Source organism: Dipteris shenzhenensis, chromosome 9 (assembly GCF_047967505.1).
Source record: "Dipteris shenzhenensis isolate YYH24624 ecotype China chromosome 9, Dip_SZ_1.0, whole genome shotgun sequence".
Classification (NCBI taxonomy): domain Eukaryota; kingdom Viridiplantae; phylum Streptophyta; class Polypodiopsida; order Gleicheniales; family Dipteridaceae; genus Dipteris; species Dipteris shenzhenensis.
Genome location: NC_141604.1, coordinates 25,870,904 through 25,883,534, shown reverse-complemented (window position 1 = coordinate 25,883,534; position 12,631 = coordinate 25,870,904). Strand labels below are relative to the sequence as shown.

The 12,631-nt window shown below is 40.7% G+C and overlaps 1 protein-coding gene across 1 annotated transcript in view; it reads right to left on the bottom strand.

Annotated features, from left to right (window-relative positions):
- LOC147898433 (protein EXORDIUM-like 2) overlaps positions 1-10,007 on the bottom strand; it is a 29,750-nt gene extending 19,743 nt beyond the window's left edge. The window contains exons 1-2 of the mRNA XM_087379163.1: positions 9,960-10,007; positions 8,866-9,462 (exon numbers count right to left, since the gene is read on the bottom strand). Of these exons, the coding sequence (XP_087235289.1) occupies positions 8,866-9,462; positions 9,960-10,007 (645 nt within the window). The remainder of the gene's footprint in view (positions 1-8,865; positions 9,463-9,959) is intronic.
- Between the last annotated feature and the right edge of the window lie 2,624 nt (positions 10,008-12,631).

Genomic DNA, 12,631 nt, shown 5'->3' with positions numbered 1-12,631 from the left:
TTGATTGTTGCATTAGGGCCTCTTTCCACCACGTCCTTAAACCACTTTACATCCAAAACATACACAAAGAAGTGTCGAAAGTCAAGCTTAATAAAATCTTGGATTATGCCACAATAATCATCCATGGCTCCATTGGCTCCCTCAAAGCTAACAATGATGCCGCAATCTTGTGTGTTTCTCTTATCATCAATCCGTTGTGTTCAAAAATGCTTGCCCTCACACCATACAGCATTGAACATAGTGCACTACACCAAGAAAAAATCAATTAAATAAGCAATCTAAATTATTGAAAGCTCCTAACTTATGCATAAGATTCTATATACCGACCTTGCTCATGCATCCCCTAGCATACTCCCATTCTTCCATTGTGATATGCATCCCGTCGTCTTTCTCTGCTTTCTCCATTTCATCAAGTAGCCAATCCACATGAATATCCTTTGGAAGTGCTCTTAGATACGGAGAGTATGGCACATGAGATCCATGGTGTGTACGAAAGAGGGCCCTTTCTTCTTGTCTTCTTGCCTTTGCATCCTCGTATCTTGTCACCCATCTTTTCATCACATCACTATTAAGCACTCAAAAGAGGTTGATACTATTATGCAACTCCGTGTCTATTACTTTGTTGCGTCCTTTCCCTTGAGGCACAATAGAGGTCATCCTTAGGTCTTCATCATCTCTCCATAGTTGTAGGAGAGAGCTATCCACATCAACAAGAAACTCAGAAATATATACAACTGACTCTTGTACCAACCAACCCTCGGCCATGCTACCTTCGCGTCTTGCATTTTGTCTCACGAAGCCCTTCAAGGTCTTCATGAAGCACTCGAGGAAGAACAACCATCGTGCATGTATAGTACCGCATATAGCAATCTCATCCACCAAATGCACTATAAGATGTAGTTGGCTTATAAGAATAGAATGTGGAAATGTCTCCTCCACTAAACAAACCACCTCCACTGACATAACTCGAGCATTCTCAAGCGTGGTGGGTTCTATTTCCTTTGAGCTCACATACCTAGAAATGAAAAAGTACAGCATATTAGCAATATGCATTCAAACTTGTATGCAGCATTGATACGCATCATATTTTGTATCATGTAAAGTACCTCACAAGCTCACCCATCTTGTAAACAAATTCTTTCACATCCTTCAATGCACTATGTGAAATGCTAGTAGGTAGTACGAACTGAACCCACGAGGAGGTGGTTGATTACTTGCTTATAATTGAGTTTCGTAAAACGATCCTCATTGAGTTTCGTAAAACGAACTCATTGTGATAGAAATGAACCCATTCTATTTAAGACATGGACTTCCTATACTCATCATCAATATTGTGATCAAAAGCCAGTAAGTTTGCCTCCGAATCAGTCAAACCAGCATTAAGTGTACAATTACATGTCTTGTAATGAGAGTTGCATGGAAACTCAATATTCAGCTGCCTTTTTGCCTCTGCTGAATGGGAGCCTCCAAGAACAAAGTAGTTATAATCATTTGCTTTCCGACGATCAAAAGATGCCTTGTCAGGACAATCTTTTGGATCCACAAGCACAATATAGTTTACAACTTGTGCATGTAGATTGTCCTTCATTCATGCCTTTGATCCTGGTTTACTCTATTTTTTCCCTTGTGCAATAGATGGAGTCTCCTCGACAACATCCTTATAAGACTCAAGAGGAAATGCACTTGCAGCCAATAGAGGTCATTTTTTCGGGAGCGGTGCACTCAAACCATGCCCACTTGGGGGGGCACTCAAACCATGCCCACTTGGGGGTGCACTCAATCCATGATGGCCTGAAAGAGAAGGTGCTCTCAATCCATGTGAACCCATGGGACTTCTTAATCCTTGTGTATTAGCGCTAAATTTTTCAGCTTCAACAAAAGAAGATCCCTTTCCTTTTGACCTTTTGACCCACCATAAAGAGAGACATCAGAACAAATATGATTTGCCTCAATGCGTATGGGCATCTTGTTGTTGAGAAGCATATGCTTGAGTACATTCACGATTATAATGCCTCTTGTAACACCGAAAGGATGGATGATTTCTGCCACAATATTCGCAAGGAGAATTATTGGATAAGCAGGGTTGCTTAGTGATAACACCATGTTCCTCATCATATTACCAAGCCCAACAATCAGAGATAACATGACCATGCTTATCACAGTAAGGACAATGTTTCTCAGAATATTTGAGCCGAGAAGAATTGCCACCTCTATATGAATGAACACCACGTCCATAACCACCACGTCCATATTTGGAGAAAGGATGCTTGCGAGCAACACAAGCTGTCTCTAAATCTGCATCATCCATTGTTATCTCATGATAGACTCATGAGGGTCTTTACGAGGCTCGAGTCGTTGAGCATACTCAATCAAAGAAATACATGTTTGATCAAAATCAATCTCGTTTTTGTTGGAAAGGATGGTAGCAATATTATCTTATAATGGATCCTGGACTGTGTCGAGAAGATAGTTCACCAATTGATTTCATTGAACAGGTGCACCAACAATAGCAAGTTGATTGACGATATTCTTGAATGAGTCAATATGAGTTGTCATAGGAGCTCCAACTTTGTACGGAGTGCTCAAAAGATTTGGAAGATAAAGAATCTCTATGATAGATTTCTTCTCAAAAGTAGCAATGAGATATTCCCATATTGCATGAGAAGAAGGAAGGGCAAATACATCCAGCATAAGAGAATCATGTAGGCAGATGAAATATACTGACGAGCTACTTTATCACAAGAATGCCAATCAGCAGAGTCAAATCTCCATTGCTCAAAGAGAGGGCCTTGAGTCACAAGAGCATGATTCGAAGTTGCATCAACAGGTTGGGATGGACAAACGAGATCATCAAGAACAAGATTTAAAAGATTATCACCTTTGAGTATCAATAGCATATTCACTTTCCAACCAAGAAAACCTTGTCCTTGAAACAAAGGAATACATCATTGGCAAACTGAAGAAGGCACTTTACGGGCTAAAACAGGCCCCACGAGCGTGGTACCAGTGAATTGATGCCTAATTTCTACAAAATGGGTTCAGGAGAAGCCCATCTGATGCAAATTTGTATATCTTCAAAGAAGGAGGCAAGTGTATGATTGTGGTCCTTTATGTGGATGACCTTGTTATAATAGGAAACCATGAAGAGAAGATCTCACAGACAAAGCATTTCCTAGGAAGAGAGTTTGAAATGACAGACCTCAAACTGATGGATTTCTATTTGGGGATTGAAGTTTGGCAAGAGTCGAAACAGATCTTCATTTCACAGCTAAAGTAGCTGGAGAGATACTGAAGGCATTTGGGATGGCTGAGTGCAAGATAGTTGGTACCCCTATGGAGGTTGACGCGAAGCTCTCAAACGAGGATTCCTTACCATTGGGGTGGACGAAGCGAAGTACAGAAGCTTGTGGGCAGCTTGATTTACTTGTGCAACACGCAGCTAGACATCAGCTTTGCGACTGGTGTACTAAGCAGGTTTTCCAATAAGCCCCAAGAGAACCATTGGAGGGCAGGGATGCAGGTGCTAAAATACATTAAAGGCACACTTGATTATGGCATCACCTATACCAAGGGCAACATCTTGACCGGATTCTGTGACTCAAATTGGGCAGGAGACGTGGATAGCAGGAGGTGATCAATGATAGGTTACTATTTCACTTGGATTTGGAGCTGTGTCATGGGTCAGCAAGAAGCAACCCACAGTTGCTCTTTCTTCTACCGAGGTTGAGTACAAATCAGCATGCTTTGCTTCTTGTGAGGTAGTGTGGTTGAGGAGGATTTAGGGGGACATGGGTGCAGTATAGAACAAGCCTACGCAGTTATCATGTGACAATCAAAGTTGCATGGCAATTGTAAAGAACCCTATGTTCCACGCTCGCACAAAACACATTGAGATTCAATATCACTTTGTACGTGAGCTCATCATGGATGGAGAGGTCGACTTAGTGTACTATCCGACTACAGAGAATGCTGCGGACATCTTCACGAAGGCTCTTGGAAGAGACTTGCTGGAGAGGCATCTTCATCAACTTGGCATTGGTCTGAAAAAAGTAAGTTCACTTGCGGGTGGACATTGAGGGGGGGTGTTAGATATCAATGCTCCACTCTCGTGTAACTATGCAGGAATCAGCTAACTCTACTTGTAAGCCCTCGATATGAGGAGAAGGCATTCGATAGCTCGGTTATCCGGTAGGTCCTGGTTTGGACACGAGATGGGGGCCATGTGTGGCCTAATGGCTGGACAGAGTTGGCACACTGCCAACTAGGCTACATGCAAGTGCAGGAAGGCATCCCATGACTGACCGCACTGAGGGTAGATGGAGCTTTTCCTAGGGCAGCCCACTCTCGAGTTGCAGGGCCCGTTTGGAGCCCCAGATGATCCCAGATGGCTGTGGGCCGAATGGTAACCGTAGGTTGGTTGCTCTATTTTACGCCACGGTTCTATCGTGTGGTTGGTGGCCTATTTTGGGACTGACCCCCAATCGATCGTTTTGGGTAGACTAGGTCGGTCACCAAATTGGGTCTAACCGACTACGACTAGTGGCTATATAAGAGCAAGCCGATGAAGCCTATTTCATCATCACTAGCTACAACGACTCTGATTCCTTAGCATCCAGCATCCGTCCTCTACTGTTTCTAGCTTGCCATCGAAGCTTCTTTCACAAGAGCGTATGGTTGGGAGGCAACACCATCTATTGTATCAGTTCTACAATAATCAAATTTTTTATTCTCCATACTATCTATTTTCTCTCTTGCATACGAGATCCTGTTATCTGTTGAGCACAGACGTTGTATTGTTTTCTTACAAATTTGGTATACATATTCTAATGAAAATTTACTTTCAAATTGTAGATTTGAATGTTTAAAATATTGAACTGTTATTTTGACTACCACCTTCAGAAAAGAGGCAAGAAGGGATTTGAGAGTAGTATGATGCCTGCAAGCTTTAAGCAATTGATTGACCGGGCTGCAAAAGAAAAAGAGCATCAAACTCAACAACAATCTATCACTCTTAGTGATGACATGTTAGAGTTTGACAGGGGGAAAACCATCCACCAAACTTTTATCGTGTGCTCAACGAAGATTGCAATGAATTGTCGAAGAGACTTCCAAAAAATGAGTACACATTGGTCATTGTAGACAAACCATATGGATTTAATGTTCATGCCAGATCCACCTTTGATGAGGTCCCTTACAAAGAAAAGGAACTAATGAGTCTTCTTGACCAGTTCATGTGAATTACGTCGAGAATGCTTTGGTGTGCCATAAATTTTCTTTTAGACTTGCAGTCTGGGGCAATGATGAGTGTCATCAATGATGAATGTGCTAGACGTGACCACCTTTATTGGTGAGTGTAGCAATGAAATGAATTTTTTTTTTGGGGTCAATTATTATTGTTATAATTGTGTTTTCTTTTGATTATAAATTTAAAACTTATTTTTGTTGCATGTCATAGGATGAAACCCAATGTGAGACAAATGAAAGGACATCGATTCACATCTGCTACATAAAACATTTCAGCTGGGTATTGGTCTGTGGATGGAAAAGAAAATATTGGTCACATCAATTTTCCCCCATCTGCTCCATTTACTCCTGAAGATCATTTCATTATTCCAGTTGTGACGAAGAAGCTCAGGCATGTGACCATGGATAAGAATGGGGAGATAGTAAATCCTTATCAAAAACCCCAACTCCTAATTAATCAGCTCATAGATCTACTTTTAAATGAGCATGATTGGGTACTCAATCTATTTGCTGGTTCAGGCAAAGTCACAACATGTGCCTTAAAAAAGGGTCGAAATGTAATTGTAGTAAAAAGATCCTATTTAAGGTGATTACATAAAGAAGAGAGTGAAAGCTATTCATCACTTGCCTAATGAGCATCAGGAGCTTAGTTTGAAAGGTGGGAAGTTTGATGCAAATTCAGTGGTAGCCTCATCACGGGAACCCCAACCTCCTGAGATATTGAAAGCCAATTTTACGGAGGCAGGCGAGCCTCAAGCGAGCTAGCTGATACATGGGAGAAGGAGGTTGTGAAAGAGAAAGTGATTGAGAAACCCATACAGGAAACCCAGACTGGGGAGGGTGATGAAGATGAGGTAGATGACACATATGGGAGAATTGAGTAAACTCTAGTTATGGAATTGTATTGCCAATTTTTTGTATTTGAATGGTTTCAATAGACAAGTGTTCTTAAGACATTTTAGATTGTTGGGGATGGTTATGAAGATGATATAGATGACACATATGGGAGAATTGAGTAGACTCCAATTATGGAATTATATTGACAATTTTGTGATTTTGAATTGTTTCAATAGACAAGTGTTCTTAAGACATTTGAGAATCCATATGCGTTGAATGTTTTGAAGAAGGAGGCATTCACTTTTTACCATTAATTTAATGATATTTTTTTATCTTTTCGTACTTTATGTGATACTACAAAGTTTAACTTAAGAATTTTGATAAGGTTATGTTAGTACACGCAAGATTGAAAGTTGTATCAATATGTAGTTTTTCTACTGAAAATAAAAGGTCAAAGGAAGGAAAAAAATTACAGACTTCTTGATTTTTCTAAATACATTGATATTGTCCTCTGTAGTCAAGGTCCTTCATAATTTGTGGGCATTATGTACCAAAATTGATAGGATTTTAAAAGTTTTGAAAAATTCACTACGCAAAATATGAGCTTTTTTTTAAAAAGTTATAATTTTAATGAAATTTTAAGGGAATCTTAAAACGGGCCGAGTACCAATGTTACATACTTGAATTAGATGTTACATTCTTTTATGCTCTTTTGAGGACTACAACTGATTTAGAAGAGTTTCATTTGTTTATACATTGTGACTCCCTCAAGTGGCTAGCCATTCCATAAAGGACCTCAATCCCTAAGATGTGCATGAGGATATGAGGCCTCCTTACAGTTAGGCATCTTATGCCTTCTATCTTGGCCTACACACTTCTATGTGGGATTAAGCCCTTTGTGGCCACATGTCCTCCAAGGGTGAGGGAATTGTAGGCTCAATCAATTTTTAAAAAGAAATAAGAACCTTGTCCCTTGAGTCTATATGAGCCTCTGCTCCGGACACCCTTTCTCTATTTGCAGTTGTAGCTTTTCCTACAATAGAGTCACATTTCTATTGCAATTATCAAAGAGCATTCTTTGTATCTATGTATTGTTATTTAGCCCCTAGTACTAATCCATGACTGATTCCATTGTTTCGTTTGCAACTTCAACCTCTGATTCTTGTTTCCTTGTTCGTAAATTTTAATTATCAATTGTTACTCCTTTACTATCAGTTGTTGTAGTGCTATCTTTTCTTTCTCTTGTTCTTCTGATTCATTCATGACTTCCCTTTATTATTCTCTTGCCTAATCTTTCTATGCATGATACTAGTCTTTCTCCAAGTTAAAGTACTATCTTGGAATCCATGTGCTTAGTATCTAGCATTCAAGTTTGATTGCCAAGTTTCTCATTTTCACAAATGTCACTTCCTAGTGTATATTGACTTGCTACTACAATATGGGTTTTTTCTAAAAGTGGGATGAAGCTTTGGCAATGCATCTACTGGTCATGTACTCTAGTTGTGAACTTTGAGGAGATTTCATCCCTGCTCATCCTCTTGAGCAAGGCAACGTTGTGAGAACAAGGTCTTATATGTAAGATTAACATATATGAATCTTAGAAGAGGTAAAGACATTTGACAATTTTATTTATAAAACATATATGAATTTTTAGAAGATGTAGTCCATTAAATGTAACCTAGAAACAATTAGCAGATCGCAGAGTTCGAGTAAAACATCATGGCCCTTCGTTCCTGGAGCCCTTTTAGTTTTTTTTGGCCACCTAGGTTGGCCTTCCTTCATGAGTTCTAAAGTATTCTTCTTTACATATTTACATGGTCGCTGTGTATGCATGCATTGCTCTTCTAATTTTTGAAGAGCAGAGGAATGGTGGTGCATCTTCTTCAGGAGGAACTTCAAAAGAAACTATCTTCTACTCAAATGTTGGAAAAGGTAGAGGCACAGGTAGAGCAGGCCGATCTGGAGGCCGTGGCAAAAATTAGAATATGCAACAAATTCAAGAAAACCAGTCCTAGACATTTAAATCTACTCTACATGTGGGTTTTTTTAAAAGCCACCGCATTATGTTACTCACCATTCCCAAAGATTTGTAAAGATTTGTGTATAAAATAGACATTGCTATAATACTTTGCATATTTTTAAGTGAAACTATGTTTTCTCCCGATCCATTTTTGCCATATTTATACATAGTTGGAAGCTTTTTTTCCCCTTCGCTCAGGCGCTCGGAAGATTTTTCTCAGAAAATGCTCGTCCCCCCCTTGGTTGGGGTCTTGCCCTCATAAGTCCCTCATCTACGGATCTTCATCATCCATGCATTCCCATTGGGGGTGCCTTGCGAAGGAGGGTGGTCTTGGGTCCACAAGTGGTTTCCATCCGAGTCTGCATTTCGGGAGCTAGATGTTGCTGACCTTCCCTTCCTGCAGACATGCCACCGAAGGGGTCTGTAGCAGGCTGAAGTCTACATAGAGATCGAATATAACGTGCGTGAACCGCGAGAGGCCAAAGATCACACCAACGTCTGGCATGCCACATCGCTGGTAGAAAGAACATGCGATTGTTGATTCCGTTAGCATTGTCCACCAGCAGTTGCCCCGGATACCCAGGGTAGGAGCCCTTCCCAAACATGCCTGCGCAGGCGGTAACAGCTTCTAGAGGATCAGTGGGATCTCCTTGAAAGTTGCCGGTGCTGAAGGGATTGGTGGCTGTGCCAGCCAGAAGTGTGGCGATGACAATGACCACGCCATCCATTCCCACGTCGCCGTTGGGTGAGACAAGAGGTGGGACGCTGGGAGGGCTGAGTTCGGGAGCGACGGCGTAGGGCCAAGCGCAAAAGCCTGGGCATTGGGTGGCTGAGTTGCCCACCCAGATGTAGGGCAAGGACTGATGAGAGCCGACAGGAGACGTAATAGCGCTGTGGAGACCACATGAATTCATACAGAAATCCTCCACGAGGACATCGTCGGCGGTGAGAATCAGGTAGACGGCATTGGAGCGTGCTGGCAGGACTCCAGAAGCGAGCGAATGCTCCAGGAGGCTGGCGAGGTCCATCTTACTCAGATTCTTGCCCATGCTATAGGAGGAGTCGAAGGAGACACGGCCGAGAGAGATGCGAGCTGCGACGGCTGCATTAGAGAGGTTCTTGTAGGCGCGAGCGGTGTTCCACCAGCTGGCGACGGAAGGGGAGGGGGAACGAGGTTTAGGGTGGAGGGAGGAGAGGAAATCGGTGACAAGGGACTGTTGGGAGGGGGAGAAGGAGGCATAGAAGAGGAGGTGAAGGTGGAGCATGCGGCGGGTGAGGAGGGGGCCGTGGTGGTAGGGGAGGATGGTGGGGGGAGGAAGGGACGAGGGAGAGCATGCGAGGGACTGAGAGGAGGGGTCTGGCTATGGAGGGGCGGAGGTGGAAGTGGAGGTGGAGGAGGAGCAAAAGCAGAAAGACGGTGGGTCGACAAGCAGCCATAGCTCAACGGATTTAGGGGTGTGAGCTTTGGTGGGGGGTGTGAGCTTTGGTGGTGAAGGGAAAGTTGGGGCATTGGCAGTTATATACACCACTGCATTCTAAAGTTCCAAGAAACTGCCTTTTTCCTGTCTAACGCGGTTAGCCAGCCAGCCTTATTTTAACCCCTCACCTACACTTGGAGACACACTCCTTGAGGTGTCTCGCATTGTATTCAATCCTTCAAATTTCCCATCATTGTATGGCGTGTTACATGATGAGTTGTCTTTTTGGAACCTCGCTACATTAACTTATTCCTATCGTGCCATAATCTTAGATCTTCTCGAAAGAATAGTAGGTATGTTGGGAGGCTTGAAACAATGCCACATCACCACTCACATTGAGCTGGCCTCAATGTAAACATGTTTTTGAAAAGTATAATTACCTTCACAACATCTTGAATCTTGACCAATTCCAAAGGCCCTGCGTACATGTATCCAATGCCTTAATCTTTAATCCCCTTTATTTTTTGCTCGTGTGCCCTCAATTCCCTCAAGGCTCATAAAATAGGCCTTGTGATAACTATGGGAGACCAATCCCTAGCATTGGGGTCACAAAACATGGCATGGGCAACAACCCCTAGCATTGGGTCACGAGAACGTGCCATGTTCCCTGCTATATGTGCAATTAACACCTTTTTTATACAGTAATATCCTAAAACAACTCCTCAATTCTTAAATACGTTCAATATTCCATTATTTCCCTTACCTTTTGGCACTATAGGTTCTCTTCTTTACCATCTAGAACCCATTTAGTTAACACGAGGACCATTGTAATATCGATTGTAATTTTCCCCTTTAATCACATGCTAACTATTTTGGCTAAACAATCCCATGTTGCTGAGCTGTTGGTGTTAGTTGCTCAGGCAACATTCAACCAATACTACAAATATATTTCACCTCTCTTGTTTAAAAAGTATATAGATGTTGTCTATAGCATCTATAATGTTTGGAGCAATGTCCTTTATCATGACCTAGACCCTTGATCTCTCCAGGGAAACTATATTTTCTAAGTGGTCCTTGAGCATGAACCTTAAGGTGGTCATGTTATTATGATATTAGATCATTAGACTTGAGTTTTGTGAGGAATGGCTAGGATAAGATTTTCATGTGTGATATTTCTTCCCTTTAAAGGATTCAACATGCATGAATGATTGCAAAAAGATTCCTCACCTCCTTAACCTTTTTTTTCCAATTTTAATTGGACATGCACTTGTTCTTTGCCATCGCAAAGCTCTTGTGATGTCTTTTAGGAGACCATCCCCTAGCAGGATGATTCCAAACTAGGCCATGTCCCCTACTGCACATGCACAGATTTTTACATATTTTCTCTCTCTTTCTGTTTTGGTTCTTCTAAGAGGAGATATACTACATTATGTTTCCATCATCTTGCATTCTCTTCTTTAGTGTTCAAAGCCTATTAATTTAAGACCTCCATCATTCTACCAGCATTTGGACCTACAATATGGTAGGTGGTGAAATCCATCTATTGGGTCATTTGCATTTATCGTTTGATTTATTTTGAGTTATCATGGATCCCTTCGTCAAACCATGGAGGTTGTTAAAGAATATGGAATTTAAATAATGTAATGTCCAAAGTTCATATTGTAGCTTATTCTAAACCGCTCTACCATATTGACAAAGTAAAATGCTATTTTAAAATATATTTCTTACAAAGATTGACAAAAAATATGTAAATCCAATAAATTTACGAAAGTTAAAAGTTTCAAACCCATTTCAAACCTTGCAAATATTACTTCATGTATTTTGAGTGTTAGGGCATACAAACTCCAACTACGAGTATAGTACTTTCCTCCATGAAGCCAATATCAATAGCTATTATGGATTGAAAGTACGAATTGAAGGATTGTTCAAACAAGCCTCCAATTTTCTTTAATTAACCATGGTAAATCAAGTATTGGATTTATATAAAGGGTTATGCTGGTAATCCAACACATTATATATTTGGTATTAGTAATTTAGGTGTAGATGCCGTTGAAGTTAAGGTAAAGGTTCTCCTACAATCAAGTTGATTCGCACTGTGAAGGCTCTATTGTGTGTGAACAATGATCTAATTGATAGCATGAGATGTATAGACACTAAAGGGACTAGAAAGTATGTTTTGGGTTCAAGGTTGGAAGTTTACCAACAGTTGTCCTTCACTAGATGACCACTAGCACGTTCAAGCATACAAACTATCCTACTTCAACGGTTGCTTAGAGTGAAAGATTATTAGAGAAATAGAAATAAATATCTTATGATGATCATCTCTTTCATGACAATTGTGGAGCAATTTTGATCATTGGATTCCTTCTTAGGAAAAATGGCACACTTGTATGGAAGGGGAATAGCGATGCAATGCTGTAACTTCAAATTACTCAAATGATTCATACGTGATTCATTGTGCAGTGAGGGGAATAATTACACGTTGAAGGGGAATATAGCACAACGTTGTGAAGTTCAAGTTATTCAAAGGATTGATCTACATGATTCACATGCTAAGAGCTAGACAACTTAATGTAAAGAGAAATCACCCTTTCATTATATTGAAAGATTTTAATCCGATAGTTTCTGAGGCTTCATCACAATACTTAAAAAAATCCAACGCTCACCACTCCCAACTCCCCAACTATTACTCCTCCCAGGCCCATCTAGCTGTTCTCATCTTCATTCCTATGGAAATGTTGATTCTTAAATGATTATAGTTTTCCTTTATTTATGTCTAGACTTTAGTATTCATTCCTTTGGAAATGGTGTTTAAACGATCATCCTTTATTCATATATGAACTTTAGTTTTGGTCTACCTGGAAGGTCTTTGGATTTCCCATGGCCCAATATTTTGTCCATTGAAACTTAAACCAAACCATGCTCCTATAATTTCTAGCTCTTGGGTGGTATACTACTAAGCCTACACTAGGTATCAAGTGCTTTCAAGGGGTATTACACAATTCCCCCCAATAAAGACACCCCTCCTTACTTAAAAAATAACAGGTTTTTTTCTAAAGTTGAATTAAAAAATCCCTTCTATTATTGTAATCTTGTAAAATATCTCCAAAAG